General features: G+C 41.4%; 1 protein-coding gene across 1 annotated transcript in view; it reads left to right on the top strand.

Annotated features, from left to right (window-relative positions):
- The first annotated feature begins 13,985 nt into the window (after nucleotides 1-13,985).
- FANCA (FA complementation group A) overlaps nucleotides 13,986-24,318 on the top strand; it is a 56,502-nt gene continuing 46,169 nt past the window's right edge. Inside the window, exons 1-4 of the mRNA XM_063437904.1 lie at nucleotides 13,986-14,087; nucleotides 17,300-17,409; nucleotides 18,137-18,230; nucleotides 18,479-18,621. Coding sequence (XP_063293974.1) covers nucleotides 14,027-14,087; nucleotides 17,300-17,409; nucleotides 18,137-18,230; nucleotides 18,479-18,621 — 408 coding nt within the window. The 5' untranslated portion in view covers nucleotides 13,986-14,026. The remainder of the gene's footprint in view (nucleotides 14,088-17,299; nucleotides 17,410-18,136; nucleotides 18,231-18,478; nucleotides 18,622-24,318) is intronic.

Raw genomic sequence — 24,318 nt, forward strand, 5'->3', positions numbered from 1 at the left:
ATTTTCTATACGTACTGTAGCTAGCCGACGTTAAGAGAAATATTAACCGTTCGAATGCCGGTGTCCACACGTGACCTACAAACCGGACTGTGTTTTTAGATTTAGAAAAAGCAAACTTATTTGGCAGCGTTATATGAGACATAATAGAAATAAAAAAATAAATTAAAAAAAACATTTTTTTAATTATAAATCACACCCATTATTTTGGTTTTAATGGCAGAAAAGAGAAACATTTATGACAATGATTGACAGGGAGCCTATCCATCCAAACGGAAATGCCCAGTTCCATATTCAAGGTAAACACAGCGTGGATTTATATATTTTTCATTTTCAGACCTCACAAAATATATGTGTGAAATACAGGGGATTGGTAAACCTAATATATGTAAAATTCTGGGGAATGACAGATCACCTTTAAATATGAATATATTAAATACATTTCTCTGCACCAAAAGAGTTGCAAAGTGGTTGTATCCTCGAAGATTAGAGGGAAACAAATTAAAAAAACTAAGACTGCAGTAGTTCCCATGAAAAGTATTCAGAGAGGTGACAGGTGGATTATACATGTTTACCAGTGGATGTATTTCATCTTTGTTGAATCTCTTTGCAATGGAAAGTATATGCCTTTGAAAACTGTAGTACTGGCAATCACGTTATTTGCTAAAGAGAGAATTCAAGGTGAATTTAAAATTATAGGCACCCAGACCACTTCAGCTCAATGAAGTGGTCTGGGTGCCACGTCCCCCAGGTTTTAACCCTGCAGCTGAAAACACAGCAGTTTCAGAGAAACTGCTATGTTTACATTGAGGGTTAATCCAGCCACTTGAGGCACTTACGCGATCCTCAATACGAAAATCGCATTGAGCACGCAGAACGTCCATAGGAAAGCTTTGAGTAATGCTTTCCTATGGGCGGTTTGAATGCACGTGCGGCTCTGGCCGTGCATGCGCATTTTGGCTCCACTCGAGAGCTGACGTCGGCAGGGGAGGAGAGGTCACCAGTGCCGAGGGATCCACGGTGCTGGATTAATGTAAGTGGCTGAAGCCCAGCAGGAGGGGGGAGACCTAATAACCCTATAGTGCCAGGAAAACGAGTTTGTTTTCCTGGCACTATAGTGTTCCTTTAAGGTGAAAGTAGCCTATCTGGAAAAGTCCTTTTGGTCAGTTGTGCATTCAGTTCAGCTACTCTGGCCTTAAATTTAAAGTTCACCTTGCGTTCACGTTAAATTCTTATGTTGGTGAAAAACCCTTTATGTCTGTTTGCAATAAAACATATCTGCAATGGGCACTCGCCACATCAGAAAGTGACTAATGCTAACTAAACTATCCGTAGCATTGCTGAGATTTTTCATAAGGCTTGGATCTATACGCTCTCATCCAATGAACTAGTCCAGTGATGGCTAACCTTGACACCATAAATTGTTTCTGGACTATATTTCCCATGATGCTCAGCTAGCTTTTAGAGTATAAAAGCTTGCTAAGCATTAAGGGAAATGTTGTCCAGAAACAATATATGGTGTCAAGGTTAGCCATCACTGAACTAGTCCTACACTGCAGAGCTTAGCTCAGGTAAGCTTACGGAAGCTATTTTGGACCAGTGCACGGTGGACTCCAGCTAAGAAGTCATACTGTTTTAGAACAGCTTGATTTTTACAATAACGGTGACACCAGGATACTCCTGGCACCGTAACCACTACAGTGTGTTGTAGTGGTTTTGGTGCCCTGGGGGTTTCTTTCGTTTGCAGTTGAGCAGCTTGAAAAGGTAAATCCCCTTCTAGCGACCCAAAACCACAAACCAGTTATCTCCCAGGAGTGGCCCCAGGAGAAGTAATATATGTTGGAATTCTGCTCACTTAAAACCAGTGTTAATTTATGAGATTATCCAAATTCACCTTGAATCCTAGGAGCTCCATAGGTAGGGTTAAACTAATTGTCGCACAGCGTCACTGCGCAATTACTAGAAAACACTGTCATAGAAAACCTTCTGCAGAGGGGTAAACAACATGTATGACAGTCTGCCGATCGTGACACAAATAATTTACAACACATTTTAAAAACGAGTTGACCGTCTCTACAATTGGACAGAAATGATTGATAGTTAATTTAAAGTATTATATGTACTTAAAAAGAACAATATATAAGGGGGAGATCTTATGTCAGTTTTTACACAATGAGCTGTTAGCCTAAGGCTAGGATTTCTTTTACTCTGTAGTAGCAGATAAGTTGATGACCAGAAATATCTGTTACACAAACCACAAAGAGCGCTCTGAGCTGAGCATTGACATCTGGCCTGCGAACGCCCCTCCTTAATAACCTATATTAGATAAGATTACCTGTGTGGTTTTAGAAGAATGTCTCACTAAACATCAAACTGTAGTGAATGTAAAATCAGATGGTAAAACGTAGGCCAAAGTAGCTGATTTGGGGGAATAAAGGTCCCCAACTCTTTAGCTATAATGGTAGCTCGGCTATTTGGCCTAAATTTATGCAGATACGTTTTCATGTACTACCATTCAGTGTGTAGTAAAGAAACCCCTCGGTAGGCCACAGGATAATCTCCAATCAGGGTTATTAATTTACACCAGGGGTGCCCAAAATGTGAATCATCAGATGTTTTAAAACTACAGCTTTCATGATGCTAAGGCATTCTAAAGGCATTCTAACGGCTTGCAAAGCATCAAGGGAATTGTAGTTCTACAACATCTGGGGATCTACCTTTTGGGCACCAATGATCTCCACTGACCTGGAGAATGGTTCAAGTTTGGCTATATTGCCCTAGGACAGGTCTTGTGTTCCGAGTCAAAGGCGATATGTGGTAAACTATCATACCTCCCAAGTGTCCCTATTATGGGCCCAAGTCCCTCTGTCCCTCTTTTCTATCCTAATGTCTCTCTTTTGCAGGAGATCTAGATTGTTTCTATGTCTGAGTGTATAACAGACCTCCACAGCAATAATACTCCCAGTAATGTGTCTGATATGTATAATAGAGCTTCACAGCAATAATACTCCCAGTAATGTGTCTGAGTGTATAACAGAGCATCACAGCAATCAGGGCCGCCACCAGAAATTTTGGGGCCCCTAACTCAGCTCAGGGTCTGGGCCCCCTGGGGCCCGCCTCCAAATACCGCCCACTGGGTCCACACACAGACACAAACGCACATACTGATACAAAAGGACACAGATACATACTAACAGACACACATACTGAAACAGACATACACGCATACATACTAACACACACATACTGAGACATACACACAGGCATACATAGTGACAGACAGACACATAATAACATACATACAGACACACATACATACAGACACCGACATACATACATACATACACACATTCATACATACATACAGACACGGACATCCATACACACATACATTCATAATGGCATACAGACATACAGACTGACATACATACATATATACAGACATACTGACAGACATACATGCATACAGACATCCATACACACAGACCTACGTTCATAATAATATGTAGACATACATTCATACTGACATACAGACATACATATATACAGACATACATATATGACATACATATATACATACATAGACATACATGCATACATACATACACAAACATACATAGACAGACATACATACGTAGACATACATGCAGTCAGACAGACATAGACATACACACAGACATACACACAGACATGCATCCAGACATACATACATACAAACAGACATATACATACATACAGACATACATACATAGACATACACACATACATACAGACATACACACATAGACACACGGACAGACATACATGCATGCAGACAGACATACATACACAGACAGACATACATACACATACATGCATCCAGACACACAGACATACACGCATACAGACAGACATAGACATACAGACAGACATGCATCCAGACAGACATACATACATAGACATACACATACAGACAGAAAGACATACATGCATACAGACAGACATACATAGACATGCATACAGACACACAGACATACAGATACATGCATACAGACACACAGACATACAGACACACAGACATACAGATACATGCATACAGACACACAGACATACATACAGACAGACATACACATACATGCATACAGACATACATACAGACAGACACACACACACATACATGCATTCAGACATACATACAGACAGACAGACACACACACATACATACACATACATGCATACAGACAGACAGAGACAGACATACACATACATGCATACAGACAGACAGACACAGACAGACATACACACATACATACATACAGACAGACACAGACAGACATACACACATACATACATACACAGACAGACATACACACATACATACATACAGACAGACAGACAGACACAGACAGACATACACACACATATATACATACATACATACATGCACACACACACACAGCTCATTTTCCAGCCACCCTCCTGTCTCTTACCTTTTCTTTGCAGGAGGGTGGCTGGGGATGATGGGAGTCGGCGCTGCTCCCTCTTCATTGCCGGGCTCTCCCTCTTTACGGCTGGGCGGGCGGGCGCGCTCCTCCCGCGCGGAGTGAGCTGGGAGGAAGTGAGCACTTCCTCCCAGCAGCACTTGCGGCTGCCTTTTTTTTTTGTTTTTTTTTAAAGGGGCCCGGTCGCGCTATACAACGGCCACAGCGCTGACCGGGCCCCTGAAGGAGGGGGCTCATCGGGTGGCCTTAAGTGTGTGGGCCACCCGATGGGCCCCACACGTGGGCCCGGGCGGCCGGGCCCCCCAGGGCCGCCGGGCCCATGACAACTGTTATGGTTGTCATGCCCTGATGGCGGCCCTGACAGCAATAATACTCCCAATAATGTGTCTGATTGTATCACAGAGCTCCACAGCAATAATACTCTCAGTAATGTGTATGAGTGTATCACAGAGCTCCACAGCAATAATACTCTCAGTAATGTGTCTGAGTGTATAACAGAGCTTCACAGCAATAATACTCTCAGTAATGTGTCTGAGTGTATAACAGAGCTCCACAGCAATAATACTCCCAGTAATGTGTCTGAGTGTATCACAGAGCTCCACAGCAATAATACTCCCAGTAATGTGTCTGAGTGTATCACAGAGCTCCACAGCAATAATACTCCCAGTAATGTGTCTGAGTGTATCACAGAGCTCCACAGCAATAATACTCCCAGTAATGTGTCTGATTGTATCACAGAGCTCCACAGCAATAATACTCCCAATAATGTGTCTGATTGTATCACAGAGCTCCACAGCAATAATACTCTCAGTAATGTGTATGAGTGTATCACAGAGCTCCACAGCAATAATACTCTCAGTAATGTGTCTGAGTGTATCACAGAGCTCCACAGCAATAATACTCCCAGTAATGTGTCTGAGTGTATAACAGAGCTCGACAGCAATAATACTCCCAGTAATGTGTCTTTAAACTACAATAAATTAGTTCGGTATCAGTCTAAAAAGCCTTTATTTACTCACCTTTTCCCAGCACCGATGTCCCTCTGCACTGGGTCAACGCTCCACCCCCTCTGACGTCCAACGTTGAATCAATGCTTCCCTATGGGGGAAAATCTGTTGCTGTGAGGACATCCAGCATCAGAAACCGAACCAGAGATCGTTTCAATCCAGGAAGGCCTCTAGTGGCTGTCTGGTAGACAGCAACTGTTGGCAGACGTAGCACTGCAATGTAAATGCAATGTTTAACTTTGCAGCACTAGGTGCAAAAAGGACACTGCACCCAGACCACTTCAATGAGCTGAAGTGGTCTGGTTGCCTACAGTGTTCCTTTAATAGGGGGGGGGGGAAAGTCCCCAAATCTTTAGCTATAGTGGTCCCACAGCCGGGGACACCAGGGAACTGTTCTTTGGCAGTGAACACACAATAGGACCCTGCAGAGAGGGATTTAGCAATGATCTCTGCATGTTCTGTATGTTGGGGGCTGACCAAACAAGCTGTCACTCAAAATGGCGTGCTTGATCCCAGGCAACACACCCTTTAAGCAAACAGGATTGTCCCTCTTCTGGGAACGCCCACCAATTATGGACATTGCCCGCAAGGGCCCAGATCTCATACTGCCCAATGTTGGGAGGGATGTATACATTCTGCTACTGTGACCTTATATTTAAAATTCACTTTAAATTCCTGACAATTCCTTTTAGGGACCCTGACAGTGCTTAAAAGTGCTGCCCAGCACTATGGAAAATTCAACTGCTACCATGTCTGTGACCAAGTGACTTCATATTGGGAGCTCACCAATTCTATATACTGCCCCCCGCCACCTCCCCCCCCCCCCCCCCTCTGTCTGTACAGTTTTAGACAGCAGACAAATGAGCTGTCCCACTCTAAAATGCTGCAGTTTAAACATTTCAGAAAAACAGTGGCACATTAATTCTACATAGTGTAGGGCAGCACTTTTCATGCGCTGACAGTAAACATGCCAGCAATCCCTTTCATTTTTTTATACTTTTCTTATTTCTTAGTACATTAGGGTAGGGTTTATTTACTAAACTGTGAAATCCACTGAGCCAACTTGTTTTGCAACATTTTGGTCAGAATGGCAAAGTTTGGGAAATGTAGCTATTTTAACATAAATCCAGTTTCATTTTTAATCTATCTATCTGTATATCTATCTATCTATCTATCTATCTAATCATCCATCCATTATGAAACCTACGCCCCAACCCCCACAACTGCCATTAATACAATTTGTAATATATCACAAATGTCATAAAAGTTCAGATAATCTTAAATATTTGTTTTATCTTGCGTTGTTTTCTATTTCGGATTGCATCACATTGTCCTCGTTGTGACCGTACAGTGGATGTGGTAACTGTATCTGCCATGAGATAATGTATTTACAGTGTGCAGGATGATATCATTGTTTAGAGATCACCTTTTATTGTGACACATGGATGAGATAATTAGTACCAACATAGCATAAATGCATCAATGCTGTCATTTTTTTTTTACCGCGAGCCTATAGGCAGGGAGTTGGCGTCTGCATTTTGTAACAAACCCAAACAGAATGAGCGTTATTCCCTGAAGTGTGAATTGTTGCGATTTCACATTTAAGACCAATATAGCTGAACTGAAAACAATTGGTATCTTTTTTTTTTTTTTTACCCTTTTTAACAAAAATTTTAAATTCAATTTGAATTCAAAATGAATCACACTTCAGAGAATTATCCTGAAAATGTTTCCATATTTAGTGGCATATGGATTGGAGTTTATTCAATAAACAGTAAACTGCACAAACTTGTTTAAGGAAGTTAAAAATCAAGAATAATTTGAAATTAAATATTTGTGGCCCAGGGGAGGAGCCAGGGGGTAGGTTAACACTGGGCAAGTATGCCCTTCCAGAGATAGTGCCAGCGGGTAAGGGGGAGTAAAATTATAAATATTTTGATATCTTCTGGGTACCCGCTGATTTAGCAAAGTGGCAGTGCCACCTTTTTGGTTTTTTTGTTTTTGTTTTTGGGACAGTGCAAATTTGGTCCTGAATCCAGGTAGAAATTACAAGATAATTTTTACATTTTGGCCAAAACAGCCTAGGCTTTAAAAAATAAAAAAATTAAAACCTCAGGTGGAGAATTGTTACCATTTGCCAATTTCGCCCTAAAACGTGTACATTCCACTGTCACTCTCCATAATCCTCAGTTTAGTGAATAAATCTGATAGATGGGAAACTGTTATGTGAGTGTTCATTACTTGAGTTCTGGCTAATCAGACATAGGGGTTTGTTCATTAAACAGCAAATTGTAGTGAAATTTAAAACTCACTTTGAATTTATTCTGAATTCTAACAATTCACGTTGGTAATTAATAGACGCTTAAAAATACTTCATTAGCTCTAAAACAGGCTTCCCCAAACTCCGGCCCTCCAGATGTTGCTGAACTACAACTCCCATGATTCTATGAATGAAATAGATTGACTGAGAATCATAAGAGTTGTAGTTCAGCAACATCTGGAGGGCCGGAGTTTGGGGAAGCCTGCTCTAAAATGATCAGGCAAAGCATAAAAAAAAGTAAAGTGCACTAAAAAAAGAAAACACACAAGTTATACTGGAATTTTAATCTGTGCCGTACAATGTTGCTGTCAATGAGTCAAAACTGCTCCCTTGGTGTCTCTCTCCCCTCTGAGCTGTGCTTTCATATTCAAATTCTGCGGAACGTTTGTTGAATTAAGCGACCTGTGAGGAATGAACATTAGCAAGTTTTTATTAAAGCCTGGGCTAACCTACCTTCTCTAATGACATTGTCAACCAAATACCAAGCAAACACGCCAACATCACACGCACATACACAACCTGTGACCAAAGGAATTTCATACACACCTTGCGTTTTGGATGTTCTGCATTGATAGTTGAAGAATGAGCAAAAAAGCTATTTAAAAGGACTACCATTCATAGCCTTTAATTGTATCTTTTTTTTCTTCTTCTTTCGATTTTAGTTTAGTGACATTTACAGTCACGCTTATGTACTATGATAGCACTTACGTATAGATTTAAAAGGAAATTAGAAACCAAACTTTATCAGAAAAGTTATGGTCTCTTTAATGCATGGAGTGGAGGTGGCAATAGTTGACTCACATGTGTAGACATGACATGTTTTGATGTTGAACAAGACCAGAGGCTGGTAGGGTAGATTGATTGGGCATGTGTGTTATAAACCATACAGGTAACAGGGCACTTACACAGCTGCCAGCTGTGGACACTTAGACTCCTGACTGGTTCTGGTTCTGGTTTAATGTCATCCGTCTTTTAAGATAAGGTTTATACCAGGAATTCAGGCTGATGGGAAGGAACTGGGTTAAGATACGAAGTTAGTGAGCTATTGGTTTGATAATAATGATACTAATATAACCATTAAATATATATTTAACTTGTTGCTAGTTTCCAAGAGTCTCAGAGTCAAGATGTCTACCTACCTTAAAGGTACTCGTTTTATTGAGATCAGAAAAACGAAAGTATACGTTGACTTTGCCTGCAATCAAATTATTGACAACTTATTGGGTAGAAACCTTGATCAGTCCATCATAGTTAGGATGACAAAGAAATTTGGAGAATAAGGAACAAAACTCCAGTTTGGTAGCAAGGACCAGTCAAGGCGGCTTGCAAGGAAATAAAAGCCGAGATACAAGCAATTGTCAGGATCATTATGGCGACCATGCTGCCTAGTCCAAAATGTTTTCTTGGCATTTATATAACTATTCTGTGTACACAGGCAACACAAAAAAGGTTTTCCCATTTAGTATATAGCCTTCATATGTAGCCTAAATGAAAACAAAACAACTAAGAAAACGTAGTGAGTTTTGGTATTCCCATTTGATGAATGAATTTATTTTGCTCCTTAGCATATGAATTCTTCATACAACAGGACAGCATTCGCTATATATAGCACCCGTAAGAATACACACGAAAACATGACAAAGCCTATAGATTCCATCACTTTCAGACTAGCTTTGCAGGGGTGGACATTTTGCATCTTGTATAAACCTTTACATGCAATATTTTTACTTAGTTTACACTATGCTTACTGTGTTAAAATTAAAAAAAAAAAACTTAAAAAAACAAAATAAACTACAAATCTCCCATTGCAGTGAGATATTTTGGATTATTTTGTGTTTAAATAGAGAAGCGTCTTCTGGTAGTAAATGTTTAATTTGTCACGTGAAATTCAGGCATTTGAAAATCACTCCTGTTATTGTCTGAGCAATCTGTTAACAGAACAAACTAGATAAAAGGTTGTAAATCAAAAGACAATGTAGTCCTGCTGGGATGGGTCCTGTAGTAATCAGTGTGAAATGATCTCGGATTATCCGTCTCATATCAAATTTAATCCATTAAAGAGACTCTTATCCTAAGTAATGGGATTACTGACTAATCTCTCCATCTACTGTACAACTCCATGCTGTTTGTCAGGACGAACATCATCTATGGAAGGGTCCAAAATTGACTATTTATTTTTTTCCTGAATATTAAACCATACTGGACCGTTCACTGAGCTGAACTAAACGGTTGCATACAGTATGCCTTGTGAAGCATTTTACTCATACTCATTATAACTCGTTATAACTGTGTTTAAATGTCACTGAAATTCCGGGGCAGGGCCTGACAGCCAAAATGGTCGGTCGCACATTCTAGGATCTCCTGCAATGACTGGCAAAAAAGCGCTGCTACGGAGCGAACCAAAAGCAACAGCGGCAAACGGTGCCCGGATACAAGCACAGAACGACATGAGCAATCGAATGATACATGCCCTGCACCGGTGCGCCGCGGAAAAACCTGCACCGGCCATGCGGCCTAAACCAGAGCGAAACCCGTGGTCTGGGGGAGGCGGACGATCCCCTGGCGTGGGACGAACACCCAAGCGAGAATACACTACAGCCCTGCTACCCCCCCTCTGGACCGGCGGGGATATCCCGGTCCCCACTGGAGAGGACTACCCCAGCACTCCTACCTGCCGTAACGACAAAACCCTCGCCCAAACGGGAGTGTCGGGGCCTAGCTAAAATGGCGGTACAGAACAAAGCACACGCTTACCAAGCCACCCAAGCACGCACTAGAGCTCTTCAACAGACTTTGCACCTACTTTTGGACGAAACTTAAGGCCAAGAGACAACCCTTCAGAATGGCGATGAAGGCGGTGGCGGCGTGGATCCACCCGACGGTCCGGCGCGGCCTGCGGTGGTGTCCCCCACGAGGCTCCAGCACAGCCTCCCGACAGGAACGAAGCCGGGGAGCAGTATGGCGGGAGACAGCGCAGGGTTCCTCGGATGGCAGCACACATGCCCTCACGCTCAAGAATGGAGCCAGCCGGCGTGCCCGACCAGACCACCTCCCAGCCACAGCCGTCCAACATAGAGGTACTGGCGGAGCCTAAAACAATGCGAATTACACTGTAGCAGGATCGGCGATTGACCGGCAAAAAACATATCCGCAGCCAACCAGGGAGAGAGCACCGGGAGGGCAACTGCCCTGCCGCGGGAGCACAGCCACCATCACCTCGCAGAGCGAGCAACCCACCCTTGGGCAGGACACCCCCCTGATGGACAAATCCAAACACCCGGTGGGCATAGGATGAACAGGGTGTTCCCAACAGCATATGGTGCCGGACTCTAGCCGCTACTCTAAGTGCCTCATGGGACACGGTCATCACTAGTGATAACCTACAGCTCAGATACACACCTCGCAGTGGGTGCCGTTACTGTTATGTGAATAACTGGACTCTTGTTGCATTGTTTAGTCCTCCAAGTTATTAGTTAATAGTTTCACTCTTCACATAACCCTGCTGGCAAGCTATGCCATAATATACTGCTGGACCAGCCGATCAACTATATAAGCGACTACTGAAAAAATAGCGCTAGCATGTAAAACAACATATAGCACTAACTGCACTAGTACAGCTAATATAGCAATGTAGATATAAGCATTGTGACTGATATATAAGCATCGCATTTGAAATAAGCATTAAAGGGACTCTCCAGCCAAGCCTCTTTACTCACCTGGTTCCAGCGCCGGGAGCCTCGTGAAGCCGCGCCCCCTATTTCATCAAAATGCCGAAATAGGCGGGCGCGAGCAGGGAGCAATCAGATGCTTCCATTTGGAAGCGTCATTGCTCCCCTGTGCGCATGCGCGGCTTCGCAACACATGCGCACATACTTCAGAGGGCGGCATTCATGCCGCCCTCTGAAGTCCTGAGCGCACTACCGCGCATGCGCGCGGTGTGCGCGGCCGTGAGCTGAGCTGAGTGACAGCTCAGCTCGCGGTCTTTGCCCGCCCCCCTCCTCTGCTGACAGGCTGGAGAGAGAAGGCGCGCACACAGTGCCTTCTCTCTCCTGCACACGTCAGACGTATTTTAATACGTCTGACGTGTACAGGGCCTTTTTAGGGCCCTGCATGATAGGAAGTCCCTCTGGTGGCCGTCTGAGTGACGGCCACTGGAGGTATTCCTATCAATCAATGTAAACACTGTATTTTCTCTGAAAATACAGTGTTTACATTAGATTGCCTGCAGGGAGCTATAGATCATACCTGAACAACTACATTAAGCTGTAGTTGTTCAGGTGACTATAGTGTCACTTTAAGTTTGATAAAAGCATAGAGTTTGATATAAGCATAACCCATGTAACCAGCATTGTGACTCATACAAAGCGTTTGATATAAGCATTGTGACTGATATATAAGCGTCGCGTTTCAAATAAGCATTAAGTTTGATAAAAGCATAGAGCTTGATATGAGCATAACCCATGTAACCAACATTGAGATTGTTAGAAGTACATAAGCATCGGGTGTGACAGAAGCATTGAACCTGTTATATTTTTATTTTATTTTTATTTTTTGTTTACATTTCTACGTACATGACCTGTGCAAAGATTTTTCTGAGCATGTTTATCACAAAAATTATGCAGTGTTAACTCATTGTTCTGCCCTGAGCTGCTGGTATCGGTCGTTGTGGCAATACCAGTAAGTATGTACCTTCCATGCATATAAAGATAAAGAATTAAAAAAAAAAAAGTCACTGAAATTCCAACCCAGTCGATAGATTTATAGAGACAAAGTAGGGACTGCTTTGTCTATGTATTTCTCCTCCGCCTGACTTTCTTTGACACAAGGCAGAGCTACAGAGTCAGTCCCTGCAGCCGTCATCATTGAGGTCCCCATAGACCTCAACGCTGAACTCATGAGTATACAACCAAGATGGTGGAGCTAGGAAGGGACAGCCGGGCCACCAGCTGCAATGTCACTGTCGGGGGACTTTGCGAATTCGGCAAGAGTCATCGAAACCCTCTTTCACTGACTGTGAACGTACAGTAATATACACATACGCAGCCATTTAATGTAAAATAGACATTGTAAACATCATCATACCGTAGTGGATTTTTTTTTTTACATGGTTGCCAATATTTAGGAGTGTCTTTGTCCTGTTATTGAGTGTTCAAGGTGTACGTCAATGTTTCGACTGGTTACACCAGTTTATTACCTTTTTGAAAGGTTGCAGTTTACTTCACTAACTTAAATATAGAACACTGCTACAAGGATATGATACCGGAGAAACTGACGGAAGCCAAGCACAGAGAGATGGACACAGGTTTCTTCAGGAAGGAAGAGATTCTTTATTGGATCACCGATCGGGACTCAGAGGGACTAGCGTCACCAAAATACCACAAGTTCTGAGCCCCGGACAATAGTGCAGGCTCCTTATACAGGCATATAACTCCTCCCATATTAAGCTCCACCCGCACATTCTCTTAACCAATCAACACAAATAAGAATTAACTTCCTGTTTGACCGCATGGCTTGTCCAGCACAATGGAGGAGGGGAATACTATATCCTGTATTCTTGCACATGCTCCGTACACTACTGATCGTATCTTGCCTCGTGCAACCAACTGATCGATACGTCAGCATATGCACGTACACATGCCACGTGGTAATCTCGGCCTACTAAATTTATTTTTACCGAGATTCCACCACAGATACACTAGAGTTGGAGTACTTTTGATTTAAGTGGATCCTTATTGGCTTTTGGGCGACAGCCTAACTCTGTACACCCTGTGGGTGGGTAGGTGCTGCTCCATGCTTTGTTAGAGCAAATAGGTGAGGTCCAAGCAAATTTGGGATGTTGTTTGAAATAAAATAATAATAAATAAATGAACCCACCCTGACTGACATGTTCAAGTACACATATACACAACCCACTCCCATATCAACACACACAAAAGGTACACACTGATATAAATTAAAACACTTTTATTCTCCTCACTTTCTCTAAATCGTGGCAACGAATATGTTTTCTTTATATGACCCCCTATGGACATCTAATCTCTAAGTTCATGCAAGAGAAATACATCCTCATCTTTATATTTATTAAATAACTATTCGTTGCCTGTACCAAGATGGCGATCTCGGTCGGACGTGACGTGCATGGACGCTGGGCGCGCTGTGGCCGTCACGTGGTGCGGAAGTGAGTGCTCTATGCAGATGGGATAGTGCTCCATGCTTTGGAGATGTCTAGTTTGCCAATGTCCACCTCCTGTGCGCAGAAAAGGACCCTGGCAGATGTTCTTGGTATATCTATATAACACTGTCTTTTTATGTCTATTTTTTTTAACATTAGCTTAAAATATATGCTTGCATGCCTCAACACTTCACATCAGGGTTTCACATGTTTTATTGGATATAATATTTTCTGCATGCTGCTGGGGAGTGCATGAAAAGTGCTGCCCTGAGATGTAGCATTCATGAGCTACATGAGAAAATAAATAATCAAAGGGTGAGAAATTTGTCTTGATCACATTTTTTATTTTACTCCTACACCACAAGTACTCAGCCTGCAGGGCAGCCCTCTTCATGCCCCCTCCAACAGCATGAAGTGCTGAGAGTTCAAGTAAGCACGTCTGATCTGGCAACCTTTTAATATATACTCATCATATGTTATACATATCCTTGCTCTTTCTACAGCATGGGTCCTCAAACTCTGGCCCCCCAGATGTTGCTGAACTACAACTCCCATGATTCTTTGAATTACATAGGTAGGCAGAGAATCATGGGAGTTGTAGTTCAGCAACATCTGGGGGGCCAGAGTTTGAGGACCCATGATCTACAGGAACTTTCATTTAAAAAGCCCAGATGTTCACAATGTTATTTAGTTAGTAAACACTGATGAATAAGACTTTGGACAAACAAAACCCAACACCAGTCTCTTCATTCATACTGCCCTTTTTAACAAGGAAAGTAGTAAATGACTGTTTTGCTGTAAAAACCATAAGCATTCTTAGAAAATAAAATGACGTGCTCACTAAAGCCTGAACACGGGTAAGTGTCCCACTGACCGAGTGTCCTTGATGCAGTGGAACTCCTTCAAGATGTTTCTTTAGCAGAGTCCTGATTTCACAGAGATCACAGGGAAGACTTAAATGTAAGAATATGTAAAGATTTAAAAAATACCTAGAGTGTGTCCATTTTACAACACGCACCCGAAAGTTTGTCTTGCGTTCCTCATAAAGTCTGGGAATCAGGCAGCAAAGCATTTGATGGAGAGCAAAAAAAAAAACGGGGCGCAAGTAAAGCATTTGATGTGTCAACCAGCTATCAATGCACAGCTGACGGTTTGGGGGGCCAAATTTCAGAATATCCAGCAGTGCCCACACAATGTGATGGTTACTTTGGCTGTTCCTGCACAGAGCATCTCTTCTCCATGGTTTGCCAAAAAAAAAAAAGATTTGGCTGGATAAAGAAGTGAAATTCCCTTGCCAGTTTAGAACCTACATGATCGAAATGTTGCCAAACCCATCACTGATAATGAAATCAACAGTTCACATTTTTTCCTTAAGATTTGTTTTAAAGTTGCTGAGTCTTTACTGGATTTGTTAATATTTAATTTGTTCTCCTTTTGATATAACACTGAAGCATGCATTATTTAGAATTGGTGACCTGCCCAATATGATACAATTAATACTGGCTTGCTGTTTTGCAGAGAGCCTGTCACCTTTTATTGAAACTTTGCAAAGTAATAATGCCTTAAAAGGACGATATAGTCACCAGAACAACTACAGCTTATTGTATTTGTTCTGGTGAGTAGAATCATTACCTTCAGGCTTTTTGCAGTAAACACTGCAATTTAGTTTTAGAGAAAATGCAGTGTTTACATTACACCCTAGTGATAACTCCACTGGCCACTCCTCAGATGGCTGCTAAAGCTGCTTCCTTGGGCAGTGCTGCAGAGTAAGCAGCACTGCCATTCAGTGTCCCCACCCTCTGCATGCAGACGCTGAACTTTCCACATAGCAATGCATTGATTCAATTTGTCTCTATGAGGAGATGCTGATTGGCCAGGGCTGTGTTTGACTTCTGCTGGCTCTGCCCCTGATCTGCCTCCTTGACAGTCTCAGCCAATCCTATGGGGAAGCATTGTGATTGGCTCGGAACAACACTTCTGATTATTCGGGTAGGGGAGAGAGATAGATGGTGGTTTTAATACTATAGGGTCAGGAATACATGTTTGTGTTTCTGACCCTATAGTGTTCCTTTAATGGGTCACTAATCACTAGAACCACTACTCCATTCACCATGAACACTTCTGCTTTTAGATGTGGTATTGGTGATAAGAGTCTGAGCATGTGTGCTTTAAACACTGTACATTTGCTCGTGGTGGTGGCGGCTAGTTGCAACCCCGGCAAACGTTACTAAGGCAGCCTGGTAGAATGGTCCAATCAAATGCTTCTCTATGAGGATCTGGTGGTCTTACGGATTCTCCATAGACCTCAGTGTTGTACTCTCGTGCAAAAAAGGCTCCTGGCAGATGAAGTTCCAGGAGCTGAACTGGACAGACTGGTTGAAGATAGTGGCGACCACAAGGGATCAAGTCCTGTAAGTAAACCTCACCCTCCCCTGCACCTCCCGGACACCAAGCGGAGCAGTCCCCAAAATATGCAAAGTCCCCAGACTGTGACGATGCCTCTTTAAGCTGCAAAGGCACTTAGTTGGCGTTAGCTTACTCACTCCAGTTAAGTCATGAGTCTTCATTACCATGTGCTTTGTTGTGAGTGTTGACACTTAGAGCACAGTTCTTTCAAGTGAAGGAGACTGACCCTAAAAGTCTTCTCATTCAGTACGATAAATGGATGACATAATGGGGCAGCAGGATGGCGCTTGTATGCCAGACATGGAGATTAAATTCACGAAATTACATATAAAACTTAAAATGCAAGATTTCAAGGAGAGCTTCTCATTAACATAACCACTGCAGGAAATTGTAGTGTTTATGGTGCTTGGAGAGTCGGTTTAATTATTTTTCAAGGTAGAACATCCCCTTAATATATTGGACTTTTTTTGACATTGTAAAGGTTGTTGGCTTGGGCTGGACAATTGATACAGCCTCATACATTGTAAAACTGCCATCAGGCTTTCCCAGCCTTTAGAATGGCAAAGCATCATGGAAGTTGTAGTTCTACATCTGGGGATCTCCTGTTTGCCCATCCTTCCTTAATATTTGATTTGCTTTATGTGCCAATCTGTGTAGCTTGATGGTCATGACTGCATAAGGGGTTATTGAGTAACCACTGAGACGACTACAGAGTTGCAAAAATGTATGGGGGGGAAAACATGGTTGTTGTTTTTTAATTAAATTTTGCTGTTTGGGCTTACATTTCCCAACTTTGTCTGCTCTCTGATTAGTATTTCCTAATATAATTGCGGTTCATATGATTTAATTTTATTCATTATGTGTTTAAAACCTTTGCAATCTTGCATTCTAAATTACTTGTTTATTACTTGTTCAGCTAGCTGGCCGAAGGAAAGCAGAACATCTCTAGAAAACGGTCAAAGTGTCCAGGAGGCTGCTCTGTATCTGATAAGTTGTAATCAGGACCCCGATCGTTTGCTGTCGGAGGTGAGAACTGTCATTTATTTGGTTTTGCTTGAGAGAAGCCAGACACTGCAGCACTGAGCTAAGGCTAGTGGTACAGTGTTTGGCTCACTGGCTAAGAGCTCTCAACTGCCACTCTGAGCCATCTCTGCACTGCAAGGTTTAGCTTAGGGGAGCTAGCAGAAGCGCCTTGCAGAGGAAGAGGTGACTAGTGGCCATCAGACCCTACTCATTTTTCTCCTATGGTCTCACTGCTCAATGCCATTAGGCGTCATTTTTGTTTCTGTTTATGCAACCCTAGCTACACCTGTCCTGACACAGCCTGCATAAAAAACAATTATTTTATTTTCAATCAGATGATACATTACTTTAGAAGTTTTTATCTCCTGCTCTGTAAATTGAACTTTAATAACACACAGGAGTGATTATAGTGTCTGATGCCATCTTTCCAGTTTTAATGCTAAACAAGAGTCCTCAGTGGCCCATTCCTTGTATGCTTCTTGGGCTAGTGAGAAAGCATTAGTCTGAGCTGCTATGAGTGGCTGTGATAGACTGAATGGGATAAGCCAACACTCTCAGCCAATCATAGAGCCCATCCTATTTTACTTCAAGTCCCATTGACTGACCTTGCAGGGGCATGATCTATACACCAAAACTAAAGCTAAAAAAAATAAGCTAAAGCTGTTTTGGTGCCTTAAGTATTCCTTTAAAATGCTGTGCTGTGAAATCCAGTAACACAATTTATTTTTAGGTTTTGTCCCTTCCATGTAAGAAGATTTGCAGAAGTAACGGACTTGAATCTGGAACGGCTGAAGAGTCTCCTGCATATAACTCAGTATTTGTTGGTGAGATTGCCATTTCTCTTATCTATGTAATTTTTTTGACTTGTATATAGATCTATTTGATTTTAATTAAATTATAATAAATTTTAATTTGAAACCATAGATTGTATTGGGAAATAAGAATATTTATGCTCCTGTTCAAATGTATATACAAATGTCTTGTGTTAATCTGCTGTCTGTTTGTTTTCAGTTCTAAATTATGTCCTTGGGACACACACACACGACTCAATATGACCTTTTCTTTCTTTCAGCATCCGCATTGCGCGATCAGGCCTTACACTTGGGATTACCAGCTGGTATCGTGACTGCAAGAGCAGCTGTGTCAAATATCCAGCGGATATGCCAGAAGTCTGCGGACTGTGCACATGGAGCAGTGCTGAGCCAGGACCAAATGGTAAGCATTCACACTAGTGGGAGGAGTTACAGTACAGATTTGAGTTTTAGGTACTACACTGGGCACCTCATTGGAATCTGGTAGAAGCAGAGTATGCTTGTTGCCAACTTGGGCAAGCAGTCGAATTTAAAGAAGCAAAATAAAAGGTAAAGCCTACACAGATATGTGAAATATTTACTATACACAAATACTGTCTGCCGTAAAGGTAGAATTGAACTACAAAAACATACAGGCAGGCATCTCATAGTTTAAACGTTGTAATAAAAAATTAATTAAAAGGATGTCACAATTGAACCACACACAGTTTGGAAATCCTTTCTACTTATTTTTGCCTTAATACTTTTGGCTAATAAAGAAATGATTTGCCTAATCCTTGGCTCGTTTGGAGGTTGCTTAAGGGACTTGGAATTCCAGTATCTTGCATAAAATTTACCCACTGACTGAGTATGCTACATATCCCGTACAGTGCCTTTTATAGTCAGGGTGACCAGATCCACCATGTTTTCTGGGACACATATCACATATACATATTGATGGGCAGCACATGAAAAGGGTATCCCTGTAGTATGTAGAATTCAGAAAAAGGTGTATAAGATTAAGTAATTAGGCAATAAAGAAGCCTGCAGCATATGCATTATACATACTGCAAGGCAGCCTTTTTTATGCGTTTTCATTAATAGGACAACATTTTATGTGTCCCTGAGAATGTGGAGGTAACCTTGTTTTATAGTTTATAGCTGGCTATTCTAGCTCCATGATGTATGAGTAGTACAAATATATCCTTTTAATTCCTTTTTGTCTGTGTTTTTGTAGTTCTATCTTACGTTGATGGCAGACTAAAAACAAAGAACGTTACCTGCGCTCTGGCCTACTGCTGTTGTAAGCACGGTGCTTTATCTTTGTGTTTGTTGATGGCAGACTATCTGTGTGGGTTTTAACTTTTATTCTGTTTCTTTATTGTTAGGGTGTTGTTTTGTTTTTTTTCGGGTTTTTTTTTAGCCGCCCCAGTTTTCCTCTTGGCTCCTCTACATTCCAAACTTATCTTGATTCTCACAATCAATCGAATTTAGTATTTGTGAGAATCTTTGCACCCAGTTCATTGCCAAGTATCTCCTTAATTTTGGTGGACAGCCATGAGCGCGTTGTGCGTGAATTTCGGCAGGATGTGAAGTGGTCTCGGAGTCTGGCTCAGAGTTTTACCATTGATTAGTTCTGATTAGGCAAGGGTTCTGTTTGGGCAGAGTGGAATTGACGCCTTATAGGGCATACTTAATTGACTTTGTTTTGAGTATTCACTACAAAACTATTAGACAGAGGATGCATTAAATACAATATTATATTTATTGAATCTGTAATACAAAATGGTTTACAGTAAATAATCTCTCTTCCTGGTGTAACAAAGGTTGTTCAGTATGTTTTGGTTTCCTAAATAAAATGCTTCCATGGCTATGAGAAACTTTCAATGTAACACACATCAAGGGCTTAATCATTGGTAGCTGAAAACAAGGATCTCCTTACAGGGACACTCCACTGCCCAAATAAAAATCACTGTTTGGTAGATATACCCTAAATGAAAACATGCATGCTTTTAATTGTCCCCCCAAGGACCGCTGTAGGCCCCCAAGGGAATGCCGCCTCTTCCCCCCCCCCCCCCTTCTCCCTGGCCAGGTAAGAAGCACTCAAACAAAAAGTACAAAAAATAACAATGCCCCCCCCCCCCCATTTTACACACATTACAAACAAACACACACTGCACAAACACACACTGCACAAACAAACACACACTGCACAAACAAACACACACTGCACAAACAAACACACACTGCACAAACAAACACACACTGCACAAACAAACACACACTGCACTCACTATACACACACTACACACTGCATTCACTATACACGCATTCTGCATTCGTTATAGACAAAATACACAAACACACACTGCATTCACTATATACAAAATACACAAACACACACTGCATTCACTATATACAAAATACACAAACACACACTGCATTCACTATATACAAAATACACAAACACACACTGCATTCACTATATACAAAATACACAAACACACACTGCATTCACTATATACAAAATACACAAACACACACTGCATTCACTATATACAAAATACACAAACACACACTGCATTCACTACACTGCGTGCAGAATTATTAGGCAAATGAGTATTTTGACCACATCCTCCTTTATGCAAGTTGTCTTACTCCAAGCTGTATAGGCTCGAAAGCCTACTACCAATTAAGCATATTAGGTGATGTGCATCTCTGTAATGAGAAGGGGTGTGGTCTAATGACATCAACACCCTATATTAGGTGTGCATAATTATTAGGCAACTTCCTTTCCTTTGGCAAACTGGGTCAAAAGAAGGACTTGACAGGCTCAGAAAAGTCAAAAATAGTGAGATATCTTGCAGAGGGATGCAGCACTCTTAAAATTGCAAAGCTTCTGAAGCGTGATCATCGAACAATCAAGCGTTTCATTCAAAATAGTCAACAGGGTCGCAAGAAGCGTGTGGAAAAACCAAGGCGCAAAATAACTGCCCATGAACTGAGAAAAGTCAAGCGTGCAGCTGCCAAGATGCCACTTGCCACCAGTTTGGCCATATTTCAGAGCTGCAACATCACTGGAGTGCCCGAAAGCACAAGGTGTGCAATACTCAGAGACATGGCCAAGGTAAGAAAGGCTGAAAGACGACCACCACTGAACAAGACACACAAGCTGAAACGTCAAGACTGGGCCAAGAAATATCTCAAGACTGATTTTTCTAAGGTTTTATGGACTGATGAAATGAGAGTGAGTCTTGATGGGCCAGATGGATGGATTGGTAAAGGGCAGAGAGCTCCAGTCCGACTCAGACGCCAGCAAGGTGGAGGTGGAGTACTGGTTTGGGCTGGGATCATCAAAGATGAGCTTGTGGGGCCTTTTCGGGTTGAGGATGGAGTCAAGCTCAACTCCCAGTTTCTGGAAGACACCTTCTTCAAGCAGTGGTACAGGAAAAAGTCTGCATCCTTCAAGAAAAACATGATTTTCATGCAGGACAATGCTCCATCACACGCGTCCAAGTACTCCACAGCGTGGCTGGCAAGAAAGGGTATAAAAGAAGAAAATCTAATGACATGGCCTCCTTGTTCACCTGATCTGAACCCCATTGAGAACCTGTGGTCCATCATCAAATGTGAGATTTGCAAGGAGGGAAAACAGTACACCTCTCTGAACAGTGTCTGGGAGGCTGTGGTTGCTGCTGCACGCAATGTTGATGGTGAACAGATCAAAACACTGACAGAATCCATGGATGGCAGGCTTTTGAGTGTCCTTGCAAAGAAAGGTAACTATATTGGTCACTGATTTGTTTTTGTTATGTTTTTGAATGTCAGAAATGTATATTTGTGAATGTTGAGATGTTATATTGGTTTCACTGGTAAAAATAAATAATTGAAATGGGTATATATTTGTTTTTTGTTAAGTTGCCTAATAATTATGCACAGTAATAGTCACCTGCACACACAGATATCCCCCTAAAATAGCTATAACTAAAAACAAACTAAAAACTACTTCCAAAAATATTCAGCTTTGATATTAATGAGTTTTTTGAGTTCATTGAGAACATGGTTGTTGTTCAATAATAAAATTAATCCTCAAAAATACAACTTGCCTAATAATTCTGCACTCCCTGTATATACACATTACACAAAGATACACTGCATTCACTATATACACATTACACTATCTACACATTACATTATTACTATCTACGCATTCACTATCTACACATTACACAAACACACACACTGCATTCACTATCTACACATTACACAAACACACACACTGCATTCACTATCTACACATTACACAAACACACACACTGCATTCACTATCTACACATTACACAAACACACACACTGCATTCACTATCTACACATTACACAAACACACACACTGCATTCACTATCTACACATTACACAAACACACACACTGCATTCACTATCTACACATTACACAAACACACACACTGCATTCACTATCTACACATTACACAAACACACACACTGCATTCACTATCTACACATTACACAAACACACACACTGCATTCACTATCTACACATTACACAAACACACACACTGCATTCACTATCTACACATTACACAAACACACACACTGCATTCACTATCTACACATTACACAAACACACACACTGCATTCACTATCTACACATTACACAAACACACACACTGCATTCACTATCTACACATTACACAAACACACACACTGCATTCACTATCTACACATTACACAAACACACACACTGCATTCACTATCTACACATTACACAAACACACACACTGCATTCACTATCTACACATTACACAAACACACACACTGCATTCACTATCTACACATTACACAAACACACACACTGCATTCACTATCTACACATTACACAAACACACACACTGCATTCACTATCTACACATTACACAAACACACACACTGCATTCACTATCTACACATTACACAAACACACACACTGCATTCACTATCTACACATTACACAAACACACACACTGCATTCACTATCTACACATTACACAAACACACACACTGCATTCACTATCTACACATTACACAAACACACACACTGCATTCACTATCTACACATTACACAAACACACACACTGCATTCACTATCTACACATTACACAAACACACACACTGCATTCACTATCTACACATTACACAAACACACACACTGCATTCACTATCTACACATTACACAAACACACACACTGCATTCACTATCTACACATTACACAAACACACACACTGCATTCACTATCTACACATTACACAAACACACACACTGCATTCACTATCTACACATTACACAAACACACACACTGCATTCACTATCTACACATTACACAAACACACACACTGCATTCACTATCTACACATTACACAAACACACACACTGCATTCACTATCTACACATTACACAAACACACACACTGCATTCACTATCTACACATTACACAAACACACACACTGCATTCACTATCTACACATTACACAAACACACACACTGCATTCACTATCTACACATTACACAAACACACACACTGCATTCACTATCTACACATTACACAAACACACACACTGCATTCACTATCTACACATTACACAAACACACACACTGCATTCACTATCTACACATTACACAAACACACACACTGCATTCACTATCTACACATTACACAAACACACACACTGCATTCACTATCTACACATTACACAAACACACACACTGCATTCACTATCTACACATTACACAAACACACACACTGCATTCACTATCTACACATTACACAAACACACACACTGCATTCACTATCTACACATTACACAAACACACACACTGCATTCACTATCTACACATTACACAAACACACACACTGCATTCACTATCTACACATTACACAAACACACACACTGCATTCACTATCTACACATTACACAAACACACACACTGCATTCACTATCTACACATTACACAAACACACACACTGCATTCACTATCTACACATTACACAAACACACACACTGCATTCACTATCTACACATTACACAAACACACACACTGCATTCACTATCTACACATTACACAAA

Source organism: Pelobates fuscus, chromosome 12, assembly GCF_036172605.1.
Source record: "Pelobates fuscus isolate aPelFus1 chromosome 12, aPelFus1.pri, whole genome shotgun sequence".
Taxonomy (NCBI): domain Eukaryota; kingdom Metazoa; phylum Chordata; class Amphibia; order Anura; family Pelobatidae; genus Pelobates; species Pelobates fuscus.